Source organism: Leucoraja erinacea, chromosome 9, assembly GCF_028641065.1.
Source record: "Leucoraja erinacea ecotype New England chromosome 9, Leri_hhj_1, whole genome shotgun sequence".
NCBI lineage: Eukaryota > Metazoa > Chordata > Chondrichthyes > Rajiformes > Rajidae > Leucoraja > Leucoraja erinaceus.
The window spans coordinates 46,157,472-46,172,963 of NC_073385.1; the positions used below are offsets into that span (position 1 = coordinate 46,157,472).

The window sequence follows — 15,492 nt, forward strand, 5'->3', positions numbered from 1 at the left end:
TTGTATTACCAATAGAAACTTGTCTTTTTAAACTCATAGAAGGCACTTGCATCTGATGATGATGATCTGATGATATAGGCACTTAGCAACAAAATGTTAAATCAGTCAATTTCCAGTTGCCGATTAAAAAGAAAATGAGGGCAAGAGATCTCAGTTTACTTTCCAATAGTGTTTTAAAGATTCATTACCTTGTGTGTATTGAAAAATAATTTATTGTTTTTGTTAAGGGGCTTGGGAGAAAAGCAGCAACATTTGTTTATTTTTATTTTGATTATTAAGCGTTGAATTGCTCACATTAGAACTCCACAGTAATCAAACATCAAATGCAGCAGCGTCCTGATTTGGATACAACAGACAAAAGTTTAAACATAATATTCATAATGTTTAATATTCTTCACAAACATTTTTACAAAATAGTTTTTTTTAAACCGTTATTTCATTAAATTAAAGCAAAAAATAATTAAATTAATTTTTGCCGAAAATTCCTATGGTTTCCAATTATATGAATATTACAAAGCATGAAATAGTGATTAGATTATTTCTTATATATTTCTACATTTTTAGATAAAAGTGCTCTGCAAACCTGATCAACTATGTAGGCATTGTATATGTAAAGCTATCAAAGTTTGTATTTTGCTGAGTTATTTAACAGATTCATATTTTTGTACAATGTAACAACGATACATAATCATTTTTGTGTCAAAAACGAGCATAATCAGTTCCTTCTTACACAATCATCAATCTTGTTATCCTTTGCTTAGAAGTTTCCAACCATATTCTTGTGTTAACCACAATAAAAATGTAAAATTATCAGCATAGTTCAATAACAAATTTGGTGAATTTATTTTTAAAGTGCAACAAGAAATATCTAAAGGCAATATTTTTTTGTTGGAAAGAAATAAAGCCTTAGTGGGTAAAAGCTGAGATATTCTTAAATCTAAGATGAATTCTTGTAAAGTAAAATAGTTGAATTTACTACATTTTTTACAGAATTGCCTCATAGTGAGATTGAGATCTCAATTCTGATCATTTAAAAACATTTTTAGTTGAAACATTTCACATCAGTTATGTAAACATCCTTCAAGATTGCTTTAACAAGCATTAAAATGAACCGTAATGTTTAAACAGCCAACAAAAAGGACTAATTTCATAATGTGCTTATAGATTAAAACACTAAAATTGTTTATAGATTACTATAAATTTTGCTACACCTGGCAAATATATGCAATCCACTCTAATACTGCAAAATCATAGTTTACATTATGTACCTTGATTTTTAGCAAATATCTTATAGCAGAGCTGCTATAGGATCTTTGATTTTTAGTGTCATGTTAAGAATCCTTTAAACAATGTAGTAATAAACTGCTTTAGCAAATATGGTAATTTGTTTCTCGATTTTCTTTGGTAATGGATGCTCATAAGAGTTGATGTTATTTTCATGAACCTGTACATTTAAACTACATTTCTAAGTTCTGCTGCACACCAATAAACATATATTTTCATAGAGTTTCAAAGGAGATTAAAAATATATTTTTTGTGACTACATATTATTATTGTACACCACATCGAGAATTTTAATTTCAATAAAATAGCAATAACATTTTTTTCATTAATAAGTCACACTCAATAAATAGCTGGTATAAAAGGAGAAAAATAATTATATTGATAAAGAAATATGTTTATGCCTCCTTGGTTATTTTACTAAATGGAATTCATCACCCTTCAATAGACATACGTTTTGCCAGATCATAAAAACCTTGTGGAAAGATTTTCATAATACAACATAATCGAGTGTTGTACAGCAGAGGGATCCAGGAGTACAGGTGCACAATTCCCTGAAAGTGGTGCCACGGGCAGATTGGATGGTAAAGAACGCTTTTAGTATATTGGCCTTCATCAGCCAGGGTTTTGAGAATAGAAGTTGAGACATTCTGTTATAGTTGTACAAGACGTGAGACTGCATTTGGAGTATTTTGTAGGAAAGAACTGCAGGTACTGAAGTAACTCAGTGGGCCAGGCAGCATCTCTGTAGAGAGGGAATTGAGTATTGTGTTCAGCTTTAGTCACCCTGCTATAGGAAATATGTAATTAAGCTGGAAAAATTCAGAGAAGATTACAAAGATGTTGCCAGGCCTCGAAAACCTGAGCTATACAGAGAGATTGGGAAAGCTAGGACTTCATTCGTTCAAGAAGGGGCGATGCAGTGATCGAATGAAGGTGTTTAAACTCTCGAAGGGAATTGATAGGGTGAATGCAGAGTATTTTACCCAAGGTAGGGGAATCAAGAACCAGAGGATATAGATTTAAGGTGAGAGGAAAAATATAATAGGAACCTGAGGAGCAACTTTTTCACTTGGAGGATGGTAGGTCTATCGAATGAGCTGCCAGAGGAGGTAGTTGAGGCAGGTACAATTAAAAACATTTAAAAAACACATGGACAGGTACATGGATAGGACAGGTTTAGATGGATATGGAGCAAATGTAGGCAAATGGGACTAGCTTAGATGGGGCATCTTGGTCAGCATGGATGAGTTGGGCCAAAGGGCCTGCTTCCATGCTGCATAATTCTAATTTATAAGTTTCTCCCTAAAGATTATGCACATACTTTCTCAGTCTAACAGTTACCCAGATATATTATGCTTTAAGTGCAAGTCCAGGCCAAAAGTGCTGGCAAATTATTTGTTAATGAGGGGCAACATAGTCAATTCCAATGCTCCCCTCGTTTAGCATCCATATTTTCTCGATGGGATCACCAATAAGTGTAGCTCAGTCCCTCTTGCCAATGTAAGTACACCAAAGGCAGCTATTGTACTCCTTATGAGATATGCTACGTTAGCGTACAAAAAATTAAATCTGAGGCTTTTATGTTCTTTCTCCATGTTTAAGCACCATGCTTAACCAGGGGTTTTTGATTATAAAAGCCAATATAATGAGCAACATTCATAACTATTATCCAATATATATTTTAAGCATTTGTGCTGAAATTATTCTGATTGGAATAACTATGGTTAGAATTGATTTATATTCACATATTCAAATTAACTGTTGAAAATACAATCTGAACTCAAAAGGTATAGTGAATATTAAGAATTAACTTATTTTTGTTTGTAAACACAACATAATTCACTTGATGTGCACTAAAAAATATTTTCTTAAGAAATGTTTTGGAAAAAAGTTTCTGCAGGTGATAGAAGGCTGAGAAAGCCAATGGGTTAAGTGAGCTTGTGGCATGTTTTTGAGGATGCATAAAGTAAGGAAAGGAATGCACAAATGAAAATCAAAGTTTAGAATATTACTGAATTTTGCAGCAGCCTCAGATATTCTAATGTGTTGTCAAATGTTTCAACTTAAATTAAACAAAAAACAATTCAACAGTTAAAGCCCATCTTCTACAGTAATATATTGCAATAGACCTTAGTTTTGGTTCAGACCATCTTCCCAAAAGAACCGCCATCTGAGCTTTAATTTTAAGGATCCCCTTTGCTTAGTTTTCATAGGATAATTAAATGCCTACATTTCTCCAGTGTAAGGTGAAATACATACTTGCTGTTCCACCTACTAATTGTTGTTTGGAATGATACTATTCCTTTTATGTTATTATGCAAATTTAAAAGGCTATTCATTTGTTTTCATATAAACACAGCATTGCAAAGATATGTATGTGACCCTCAAGAAGATATTCTGCAAATTCTGGTTGTATACAAACCATTAAGTCATTAGATTCTTTCTCTTGTTGGTTCTCTTCAATTGGTGGGCACATTTGCTTCCCTCTGGCGTAGTCTTTCTTTCTGTTTTTAAATCAAAGTAAGCTTATTGTCATTCACATCTTTTGTATTTTGATTACTTGTGAATTCCAAAATTCCACATGAGCTTAGGTTTTTAATAGATTTTGCAATAAAACTGTTGAATTCCAATTCCAAGTCATATCTTTTCTCAACTCTGAACTTCTGTGAAAAAAAATTATAATTTCCTATTTTTTGCTAAGCTGTTTCTATTTCTCCTCTTACATTTTGTTCGATTTTTTAAAGAGATGGTAGGCAGTGGGGAGCACGTTCTTCCCATTGGTGGTTCTGTAAGGGTCTCCATTTTGTAGATTTCAGGGCTTAAATTGGTGCGGTTAATAAAGTAGGATAATTATTTGTATGTCTTAAGGAGAACACATTCAGCCAGCTTGACATCTGGTTGTGCTGTGATGTTTCTGTCAGTGCTCAACTTCTCAATGCCTGGCCATAGATGAAATTGATCTTTTTTCATTTTTGTAATGATAATCGAGTTATCGATCAGCAAAACAATCTTCTTTTCTTTACTGGATAGAAATTTTCGTGATTTTGAAAAACCCCATTACAACTTCATTTCAGTTTGCCTGTTCCAATCAAGGTACCTTCACCAAGTTATTTTTGTTGCTTTAATACCTTTTGATAGGAGTGGTCTAGATGGCATGTATTGCTTAAAGAAACTCATTACTAGCTCTTTACTTTGAAGTCTCTATCTAACATTAACGTTCAAATAATAAAAATATTGTTCGGACTAATATATATACATTGCAATTATCAAATAGTTAAATGATACATTTAATCATAGACATGAACAGAAGATAAGGCTGCTGATAAAAACAATCTTACCAGGCTGTTTGGGTTTATTTTTTTTGTTTCAACCTTCTTTTCTGCAGTTATCTTCTTTACTGATTGTTGAGCTTCCTTCAACCTGGAAAAACAAAACAAAATTAATCCTATAGATTTCAATTTGTTGCATATGGTTTAATTATCTGGATGAATGGTAACCACGTTGTAAATGGTTATATAATTTTGCTTTAAATAATAATGATCTCCCTTATTAATGCAGTACAAATGACTATTTGAGGCATCATATCTCAATGTCTTTAAAGGTAAACTGACCAGTTTTCTGATGCATAATAGTATCTGATACATGCCAAATGCTAAGCTCAACATTTTATTAACTGGTCTTAGCAAAAGTTGAATTTATGTACAAATAAGACATTAAAATGGGAGAAAAGAACATATGTGAACTTTAAATCCACAGCTTTCCCACTTAAGCCATCCAAGGTTTATGCCATAGGTTTGCCTGGCTTTATCAGTTATCTTTTTTTTAGGCACACATGAGGCTCTTCAACATATATTGCAAGCTGCACAGCAATAGCTCTTGGAAGAAGGCCACCAACCATGTATTATGGTGTTCTGAGTCTATTAATATTAATATTTCATTAACATTGACTAACATTGACAGCTTTGTTTACCACTACAGTAAATAGATTCACAATTCAGTATGGTTTTACGTATTATTATATATGACAGTATAAAGCATTAAAAAAATATTGACAATGATTATCAGTTAAGCTGTCTTGAAAAAATTGAAAAGCAAACCAAATTCATAACAAGGTATTCCTACAATCTGGCCAATCTAAACTCCACTGATAAAGTGCTTGCTGAGAACCATTAAGTACAGAAAGAATACTATCTATCTATCTATCTATCTATCTATCTATCTATCTATCTATCTATCTATCTATCTATCTATCTATCTATCTATCTATCTATCTATTAATATATAAAACTCAAATCCATCCGTCCGCCTGCAGTACGGATCCCTTCCTGCCTTTTGATTCGTTGACGGCTGCTCCTTCCTATCAGCTTCCAACACACTTCGAAACAAAGTTGCAAGACAGGAACACTGAACTTTTCACTGCTGCAGCAGGCAGGGGAGGTGCAATTGAGGGAGGCAGGGGAGTGCTGCAAACTTACATTTGGCAACGGCTTCAGTTCCATTGGAGGAGACGGGTGCATGGTGGAATATTGGGTTGGGGGAATCACACCATTGGGGGAGCAGACCCAACGGGTCTGCACTTGGTCTAGTATACTTATAAAACTCTGATCTTGGATGAGGATGTATTTGTGGATTTGTGTGTGTGTGTATTTGTGTGTTTGTCTGTGATTCACATCTCCTCGAAAACACGATGCGTTAACGGTGAAAATTTTACATATTCCGATAGAGAATTACCTCATGATTTCAAAAATTGCCTTATCTGAAAATTTGATTCATTATTCCTTGAGTTTTTAATTAAAATTATTCACAAATCTGATATCTTTTTTAAAGCTAACGAGCTGATGACATCACAATGGCTCTGCTCCTCGTGGCCAGCTGCGCTGAGTTTTCAACGTGCAGCCTGCTGGCCACTGTTGTCCACAATCTGCGAGTTACGTAACCCCCCCCCCCCCCACCCCACCCCGACTCGTAGTCATTTTGTCGCATCCCGCTTGCAGTCGGCGTTCACTCGGCCGGCCGTCCACAGGGCCCCGCCCTGCCCCCACCCCCAGCCCAGCTGCCCTCCCCCCCACCCCCAGGGCTCTGGATTGAAGCCGTTGAACATGCAGTAATTTGGTTGGGCATCCGTGGGCTTCAGAGGTCCAGCGAGGTCCCGTGAGCTGCCAAGGCCCGCTGCCCATTCGCAGTCGACCCCGTCTGCGCCGCCCCGGTCGCCGAGTTCAAGTCTGCCCTCTCCCTCTCTCTCCCCCTCTCTCTCCCCTCTCTCTCCCCCTCCTCTCCCCCCCTTCTTTCCCCCTCCTCTGCCCCATCCTCTCCCCCCACTCTCCTCCTCCTCCCTCCCCCCCTCACCCCCTCCCCCTCCCCTCTCCCTCCCCTCCGCCCTCCCACTCCCCCTCCCCATCCCATCCTCTCCCCCCCTCCTCCTCCCCCCTATCCCCCCTCCTTCCTCCCCCTCCCTTCCCCTCCACCCCTTCCCCTCTCTCCCCCCTCCCCCTCTCTCTCTCCCCCTCTCTCCCCTCCCCCTTTCCCCCCCTACCCCTCTCTCTATGTCTATCCCCCATTCTCTATCCCTATCTCTCCCCTTCTTTCCCCTCTCTTTCTCTCTCTCTCCCCCTCTCCTCCCCCCCTCTCCCCCTCCTCCTTTCTCGTCCCCTTCTCCTCCCCCTCTCCCTCCTCACTCCCTCCCCCCATCTCCTCTCCCCCCCTCTCCTCTCCCCCTCCACACCCTCTCTCCCCCCTTTCCACCTCTCTCCCCCCTCAAATCTACTTAAATCTATACTAATAACCTCAATTGATTTGATCAAATCAATGCATGAAATTACTTGAAATACTTATTTTCACAGATTGAAATTGTTAAATAGAGCAAGAAACCTGCAAAAAAAGTGTTTAATTGTTTCTTTACAGGCACCAGAGCAATGACATTCTTATCTATAGGTTTACAGGCCTATTATCATATTTATATGAAAATATATTAATACTACAATACTAGCAAATTATTTTGAAGCCGAAGATATTTAAAATGCAGACGTCTAATATAGAGAAAATTCACATTTAAAATAATGAGGGCTTGAATTTCAAGGAATCACAGTTTAAAAAAGAACTTCTTTAAAAAGTCTAATTAGTCTAAAAGTCAAATATAGTCTAATTTGCCATTTATCAACATAATTTAAAAACCCGATGTTATTTTCTGTAAACTTAGGTTATAAAGTCCTAGAATCATGATGCACATCATACAATCATACTCGAAACAGGCCCAACTCATCCATGCTGCCCATTTTATGTTTGATCAAATTCAAAATAGTGATTTTAAAAATGACATAAAAGCATTTCCCTGGAGCTAACACAGTCTCCTTCCCCTCACATGTACCTGAATAATAATTAGTTGCAAACCATTGGCTTAATCATTTTAAATCCCACTCATATTCCAAATCTGGCCGTGTTGGCTAGAACATTTCTTGTAAGAGGAAAAAATATATCAAGCCTTACATAACATGGGACACATCCACAAGTGCCCAGGGATGAAATAATTAGTTTACAGACAGTCAAAAGTTATTTTGCATCTTATACTCTGGCCTCTATTTTAAATATTTGAGTTGGAGATATTAAATTCTTAACCTGCAAATATTTAGTATTTTATTTAATAGTATAGAATTTAATATATCTAACTCAAAAATTATTTTTCTTTACATTTAATCATGTACCCCAGGTACAATACAATGCACAATATATTTTAACCTTTTTGTCAGAGTTTCAAGTATATGTTTATCATGATAGGACTGAAGACACCCAGAGTAAACCAAGACTTTATGACCTAAAAATATGGCTCCACTACAGCCATTGCCCTGCCCTGATTGGGGTCGGCACGGTGGTGCAACGGTAGAGTTGCTGCCTTACAGTACCAGAGACCCGGGTTCAATCCTGATTACGGAGTTTGTACGGAGTCTGTATGGAGTTTGCCCATTCTCCCCATGACTACGTGGGATTTTCCCAGGGTCTCCACTTTCCTCCCACACACCAAAGACATGCAGGTTTTTAAGTTAATTCGCTTCAGTAAAAATTGTAAATTGTCTCCAGTGTGTAGGAAGGTGCTAATGTATGGGAATCGTTGGTTGGCGCAGACTCGGTGGGCCAAAGAGCCCGTTTCTGCTCTCTATCTCTAAACTAAAAACTAAAATGTCACAGGTGTCAAAGTGTTTTCAAAATGGTAATCAAAACACACATGAATATTATTGAAGCAAGTAAAGCTACATGCCATTATAGTTTGGCGTTTGGTATGGGTGAATGCTGATATCTATTCGCTGAACCACTATACTCAATCCGCCTGGACCTACCTGATCGCCTGATGGCTAAACACTTTAATTCTCCTTCCCATTCCCACACTGACCTTTCCGTCCCAGGTCTCTTCTATTGTCAGTGAGATTAAATGCAAATTGGAGGAACAGCATTTCATATTTCACTTGGGCAGCTTACAGATCAGTGGTATGAATATTGATTTTGCTAACTTCAAGTAACCTCAGCATTGCCTCTTTCTCCATCCCTCCCACACCCAAGTCGCAACAGCTTCTCATTTTCATCCAACAAACAGCTAACAATGGCCTGTTTCCTTTGTCATCGTAACTTTTTTGCAAATATTTCATTCATTGTCCTTTATCTCTCTACATCATTGTCTATATCTCTCATTAGCCTTTCCCCTGACGTCCGAAGAAGAGTATCGACCCGAAACGTCACCCATTCCTTCTCTCCAGAGATGCTGCCTGTCCCGCTGAGTTACTCCAGCTTTTTGCGTCTTTCTTCGGTTTAAACCAACATCTGCAGTTCCTTCCTATACATCTATCTTTAGCATGTAGTTGCGAGACAGTGACCCTCTTAGTGCGCAATAGAGTCATAGAGTGTTACCAGCCCTTCAGCCGAACTTGCCCACACCGGCCAACATGTTCCAGCTACAACTGGTCCCACCTGTTCACGTTTGGCCCATATCCCTCCAAACCTGTCCTATCCATGTACATGTCTAATTGTTTCTTAAACGTTGGGATAGTCCCTGCCTCAACTACCTCCTCTGGCAACTCATTCCATACACCCACCACCCTTTGTATGAAAAAGTTACCTCTCAGATTCTTATTAAATCTTTTCCCGTTCACCTTAAACCTATGTCCTCTACTCTGGTTCACCTACTCTGGGCACGAGGTCCTCAATTTACTTACTCTGGGCAAGAGGTCCTCGATTTACTTACTCTGGGCAAGAGGTCTTCGATTTACTTACTCTGGGCAAGAGAGGAGGTGAGTAGGGTAATGTTAATCTGAAACTAATGTTTTGAAAATGGAGCTAAATTCTCCAGTTAGTACACTCTCTTAATATTGTGCAGTAGCACAACATTTTAGGAGCACGGAAGGATTGACATCTATTTGCAGGTAATTAGTAATTCATTTCTACTTGTTGATTTGGCATTTTTAAAGTATATAGGAAATAATGTGCTAGATATTGTCTTGACCAAGTTACTTCTGCCCGACAAAAGTAGGGAGAAGAAGTAACCACTGGGGTGGGACAAGTATTAGATAAGGCAGTAAAACATCGCTGGAAGAGGAGGAGGAGCCAGAGCAGGACTCTCAGTTGAAGGCCACATCTACACAAGGACCTCAGGAAGCATTTCTCCTCCACTGAACCCAAGCGTAGAACATTGGGTAATGTTGTGGGAATTCTGGACCTCAGCAAGCATAGCCCCTCTGAATTATACTTCCTAGTTCGGAGCCCAAACTCCAATTATTTCATAGGATGATGTTGTTAAAACCACTGTGGGTTGAGCTGGAGAAATTTGAACAACACAGTATGCCATCTCCTGTTAGGTAAAGTCAAGAGCTTACACATTGTATTGAATAGTGCAAAGTACATTTAATTTTTACATGACAATGCCACCAGGGGGAGCAAGCATGAGGACTGCTGACACTCCCATGGTGCAGATTACCACTGACAACATGGATGAAGCTTTATGAGGGTCTTATCTCAACCTGGAGATGTACAGCAGCAGGAAGAGATTCAACTTCCTCTGTGTACAATTTGTATGGGATCAGGCATCACTCTATGCAGGCATCCTAGCAGTAGTTGTTGTGTCTTAATTCAGAAGCAGTTTAACGTGCCATTGGGCTTTGAGCTACAAAACCCAACCAAATGATGGCTGTGGGCAACAAAGACAGCAGGTCGATGACATGGCTTTTGATTGAAACATGCAAACATGCAATCAATGACTGTCACACTGCGACATGTAACGTGACCAGGCAAATTACTGGTATGTTCAGACAACAAATTTGCATTCTTGATCGCCCTACAGGAGCCTTGGAATGCTCAGGTAAGTTCTCAAGAGTCATGGTGGTCTGCTGTGTGCTGTGCAACCTCATCAAGGATCAGACGCTGCCAGACTATAAATGGAAAGCAAATGGAGAGCAGGAAATAAAGTTGGAAATAGAAGTAGGAACAGAGCAGACTGGCCCAGAGCCTGCTCTGTCATCCATTAAGATGACAGTTAATCTTGTATTTGATTGTTTTCCCACCCATTCTCTATAATCCCTTGATTTTACTTCGGAGTCACGTGAGTGACTACGTGAAGAAGCCCGCTTCCACGCATGCGTGTCATATCGCTACACGCATTGCAACGAGTCACACAGGGGGGAACGGCGTTCCCCAAGCGGGAGATTTGAAAGTCGGGAACAGCAGGTAAGCGACTCTGCGTTCCTTTTTACTACTTACTTTTAGGAGGCTGCGGAAAGCTTGCGGGGAGACCCGTGGAGGGCGAGCAGCCGGCAGCAGCAACAGCACGAGTTTCCCTGGAGGGGAACAACCTGAGCCCGACTTTGCTCCCGCACCGGCAAAATTCACCTCTCGGCCGGGCGGGAAGCAAAGTCAAAAAGGTCCCTATGCCAGTCTCAAACGAGACTGGCTTGGGACCAGTCGCTAGCAGCCAGCACAGAGGCTGCGGGACAGACAGCACGGACCAGCGGTACCGGGGCTCGAAACGCTCAGCGAGTGCAGCGGCACTTATGGAGTCGGAACGGGACGTTCGGGCTGAAAACCTTGTTCACAAGGTAAGCACCAGGGTCCAGGGGATCTATAGGAACAGCCGGGGTTACCGGCTGCGGAACTGCCGCGAAGGACCAGGCCCGTGAACACCGGGGTCGGTCCAAGCGGCTCGAACCCGACACAGGGAACGACGGTCACCGGCGGGAGAAGGAAAGTCGGGAACAGCAGGTAAGAGACCCTGCGTTTCCTTCAACTTACCTTTCTAGGTGCAGACATGGACCAGGTCCATGTAAGGTGCAGAAGGCCGGCGGGAGAACCGCGGAGGAGCGGCAGTAGCAGCAGCAGCGGCAGCGGCAGCAGCAGTGGCAGCCGGCAGTTGCAGTAGCACAGACAGCAGCAGTGGCAGCTGGCACTTCGTGAGGAGCTGGCAACGGCAGGAGCAGCATGGGCACATCGATTCCCGGAGGGGGAAAAACACCTGTGCCCAACTTCGCTCCAGCATGGTGAGAAAGTTCATTTCTCGGCAGCAAAGGACTTTGCAGTTGACTGGCTGCAATCTACTACAAGGGACCAGTATGTGAGTACCAGGATCGGTCCCAGCGGGGTTTTAGTTACAATAATCGCTTCTCGGCTTTTTGGCTAAGATCAAGTGTAGTATCTGTTCTTATCAGTTTAATATCTGATACACCCCTTATCTAGGGACTATATATATTATATAAAAACTATAGTAGCTGTTATCATCAGTTTTAATGTCTTATATGTCCCTTATCTAAGGACCATATAAGTAGGAGTGCCCAGAATTGAGGGCATTAGAGTGGGGTTGACCGGCTGCAACGACCATAAGGGACCAGTACCGTCAGTACGGGGGTGGGTCCCAGGGGTCTAAGATAAAGGAGCAGCCAGGAGTGCTGAGAGCGTTGAAGTCAGGTTAAAGGAATAGATGGAAGCAGCTGTGCCAGTTATCCTCCACACCGGCCATATCCACTTCACGGAAGGAAGGACAAAACTGGAGAAGGAGGACCATGGAACAGCGGGCAGCCAGCAGCAGCCAGCGGCACTTGGATCAACCGTAGTGGGATCAGCTGTGCCCGATGTCGGCCCCGCACCGGCCAGATCCATGTGACCGAGCGGTAGGCTAGACACAAATCAAACAAGGTAGTGGACTCGGAAGGGTCCGACTTTGCATAAAACCGCCGGCAACCAGTGCCCGAGAGGGCTGGAGCGGGAAGAAGCGGTGTATGGAGCCTTGCTCCAACGTGATAAAACCACAGCAGTACCTCTTTGAGGGCTGCACAATGCTTTTACCCCATCAGAGGGGAGCACTGTGGGTCAGTTCTGGGCTGACCTGCAAGAGGGGTCCGCAGAACAAAAGACAAGTGGGCAGCAGTTTAGCCCCACATGGGTACCCCGTGTGGGACCCTAGAGATCTCTAACTCTATAAAAAAGAGTAGGCAGGACCCTGATGGGCCAGAGCCTGGTAATACAGCGTCCCATGATCCTAACACAGCAGGGACTCTGCTGGACATGGTGGCCGATTACTTTAGCCAAGTCAAACATGGGTAGACTTGGATCCAGGATGGCAATAGTATTACTATATGTCTGGCCACAAACGCCAACAAGAAAAATTTACAAACACTGGCCAGACATCTGCCACCTGGCAACGGTGAGGCATTACAGGTGCCCAGTGTAAACCAATGCATTTGGCAGCATATGGACGAACATCAGGAACCAGGACCTCAAGATCCAGAGAACCTTCAAGGGATTGACGGAAGGCATCATAGCACACACCAGCACCCTGGACTAAACGTAGGTAACCAAAGACCATCAAGACGCACTAGATCTGTTTAATAATATGCAATATAACCTGAACTACACGTGGAAGGCGGCCATTCAGCCAGCACTAGGACCCCAAAAATGCTACCATTTGCAAATAAAAACCGTGTGTGGACTAAGCCAAGACACTGGGGCTCGCAAGGGCCTATTTTGGAGCATGATACCAGCCACAGGCAAGGCCATAAAAAATGTGGCTCATACCAGTAGCAGGGTCAGAAATCAATATAACCTGCAGGATCCGTTTTAGGGTATGGCCAGGGCGGCCACCCTGGAAGATGCGGAAGCCTCAACCTCCCACACAACCCCGAACAAGAAATATTAAACCAGAACCTTATTTTCAAAAAACCAAGGAAATAACAAAACCACCGGTAACCAGGGAGGTAGGTGGGTGGGGTTTTCTTCTGTTAAAATAGTTGCAACACTACAGTTATGTATGGTATATAATCACTACAGATTCATATAATCTCAGCAGTATTCAGGGTTATCTGATAGGGTTTTTCTCATCCCATTAACCACAGTACATCATACACCAGAAGGGCATTTTGTCCTTACATAAACCAAACAATCTAAAACCCACATGGTGCTACAAGAATTGTACACAAAAGATGGGATTGAACATATTTATTAAATATAAGATAGAGTAGGGTTGCAGGATTATCATTGATTTTAACCCTAAACACATTTGTTTTAGATATTCATTTTAAGATGGATGCTCTTATTATTGATATAGACTTGGTGTCAGTTGTGGGTTTCTATATGGCAGGCATTGACTCAATAGAGGAACTTTGGCAATATAGAGCTTACATAAGGGGCAATCATTAGCCCCATTATTATGTACTAAAATTCATAAACCAGCTTGGCATTGTTATGTAAATAAGCCATAGGGTGAGGTTTTCCCCCGTTCGGACCCATCATTGGGGTACTAGGGATAATTCAACCACACTCGGCATCTGGAATTTTCAGAGTACCCGACTGACCTTCTCAATCATGGTATTTCAGTCTTACAGGGGATGGTGTTAGAACCATGTTCCCTATGAACATTGCCAAAAAATTATTGATTTATCCAGTGACTGGAGGCAGTCATCCATGCCATAACACTATGGATTTATTGATTTGTAGAGTCTAACAGACCCACTACACTGTCAGACAGGACGATGAATCTCATCTCATCTGCACTAAGACTGTCAACACGGAAGCAGTACCTTGGACACATCAAGAAATGGGGCATATACTGCTTGGACAACAATCTCGACCAAAAGGCCAAGAACATTCTGGCCGTATTGGAATTTTTACAAGCCTCCATTAGGATAATCGATGGAGCTACAGTGCCTTCAATAGTGCCACAAGTGCACTCTCCAATTACCTATCACAAGGAACGGAGCGGCACGCGGTGGAAACGCACCCCTGGTAAGAAAACCAGGTACTCCGAATTCTGGGACGTGGGTGTCGTTTCTCAACATGCTGAGGAGCCTGTAGCTCATAACAGCGTTGTCACTTCAGTAACAGTCCAGGAAGATGGTTATGCTCATGGTGTTATTTACCGCACAACAAGTCCAGCCATTAAGCAAACTGAGCCTGGACTCCCTGATCATCTCACCGAGAAACTGGTGTTGTCATACAGGATTTAATAAAAGAAAACAGATCGGGTTCCTCGGGTCAAGTGTTTGAATTTATGGTACACCCATATGGCAAACGACTGTATAGCAAGACACATCTAACAATACATAGAATATACTAAGAACATTCGAGGTCAGAGAATGGAGTTGTTTATCTCTTACAAGAAACCGCATGAAAGGGTCATGACTCAAACTATATCAAGGTGGCTCAAATAGGTCCTAAAAATGGCAGAAATAGACACTAATGTTTTAACTCTCATTCCACCAGGGCTGCAGCAACATCCGCAGCAAAAATTGTACAGGTACCCACAGACCAAATCCTCAGAATAGCAGGATGGTCATTAAAAAAGGGTTTTCCACAGGTTTTATAATAAACCAGTTATTTTTTGGAGCCATCATTGTATTAAGAAAACATTTTATGTTCAACAAAATAATTTGCCCGAAAGGTTACAGGGCTATGATTCTCAAATTTTTAAAAAATGTTATATATTTTTTCGTTATACCACACAACTCTTTGTATAATTGTGTTTAAAATTACTAATGATGCTCTCTCCCAATACCCAAGGCAGTTTGTGAAGCATGGACTCGTTCCACGGCATGAGGTCACAGAGCTTTGAAATCTTCACGTAGTCACTCACGTGACTCCGAAGTAAAATAGTAAGATTAAACGAGAACTTACCAGTTTGAAGTTTGATCTGTATTTTATGAGGAGTTACGATGAGGGATTACGTGCCCTCCGCTCCCACCCTCTTAT

General features: G+C 41.2%; 1 protein-coding gene and 1 pseudogene across 1 annotated transcript in view; one reads left to right on the top strand and one right to left on the bottom strand.

Annotated features, from left to right (window-relative positions):
• Nucleotides 1–65: 65 nt before the first annotated feature.
• The window catches only part of fmn1 (formin 1), a 314,864-nt gene continuing 299,437 nt past the window's right edge, over nt 66–15,492 (bottom strand). The window contains 2 exon segments of the mRNA XM_055640724.1: nt 66–3,788; nt 4,623–4,704. Coding sequence (XP_055496699.1) covers nt 3,744–3,788; nt 4,623–4,704 — 127 coding nt within the window. The 3' untranslated portion in view covers nt 66–3,743.
• LOC129700619 (U2 spliceosomal RNA) lies at nt 11,909–12,016 on the top strand (annotated as a pseudogene).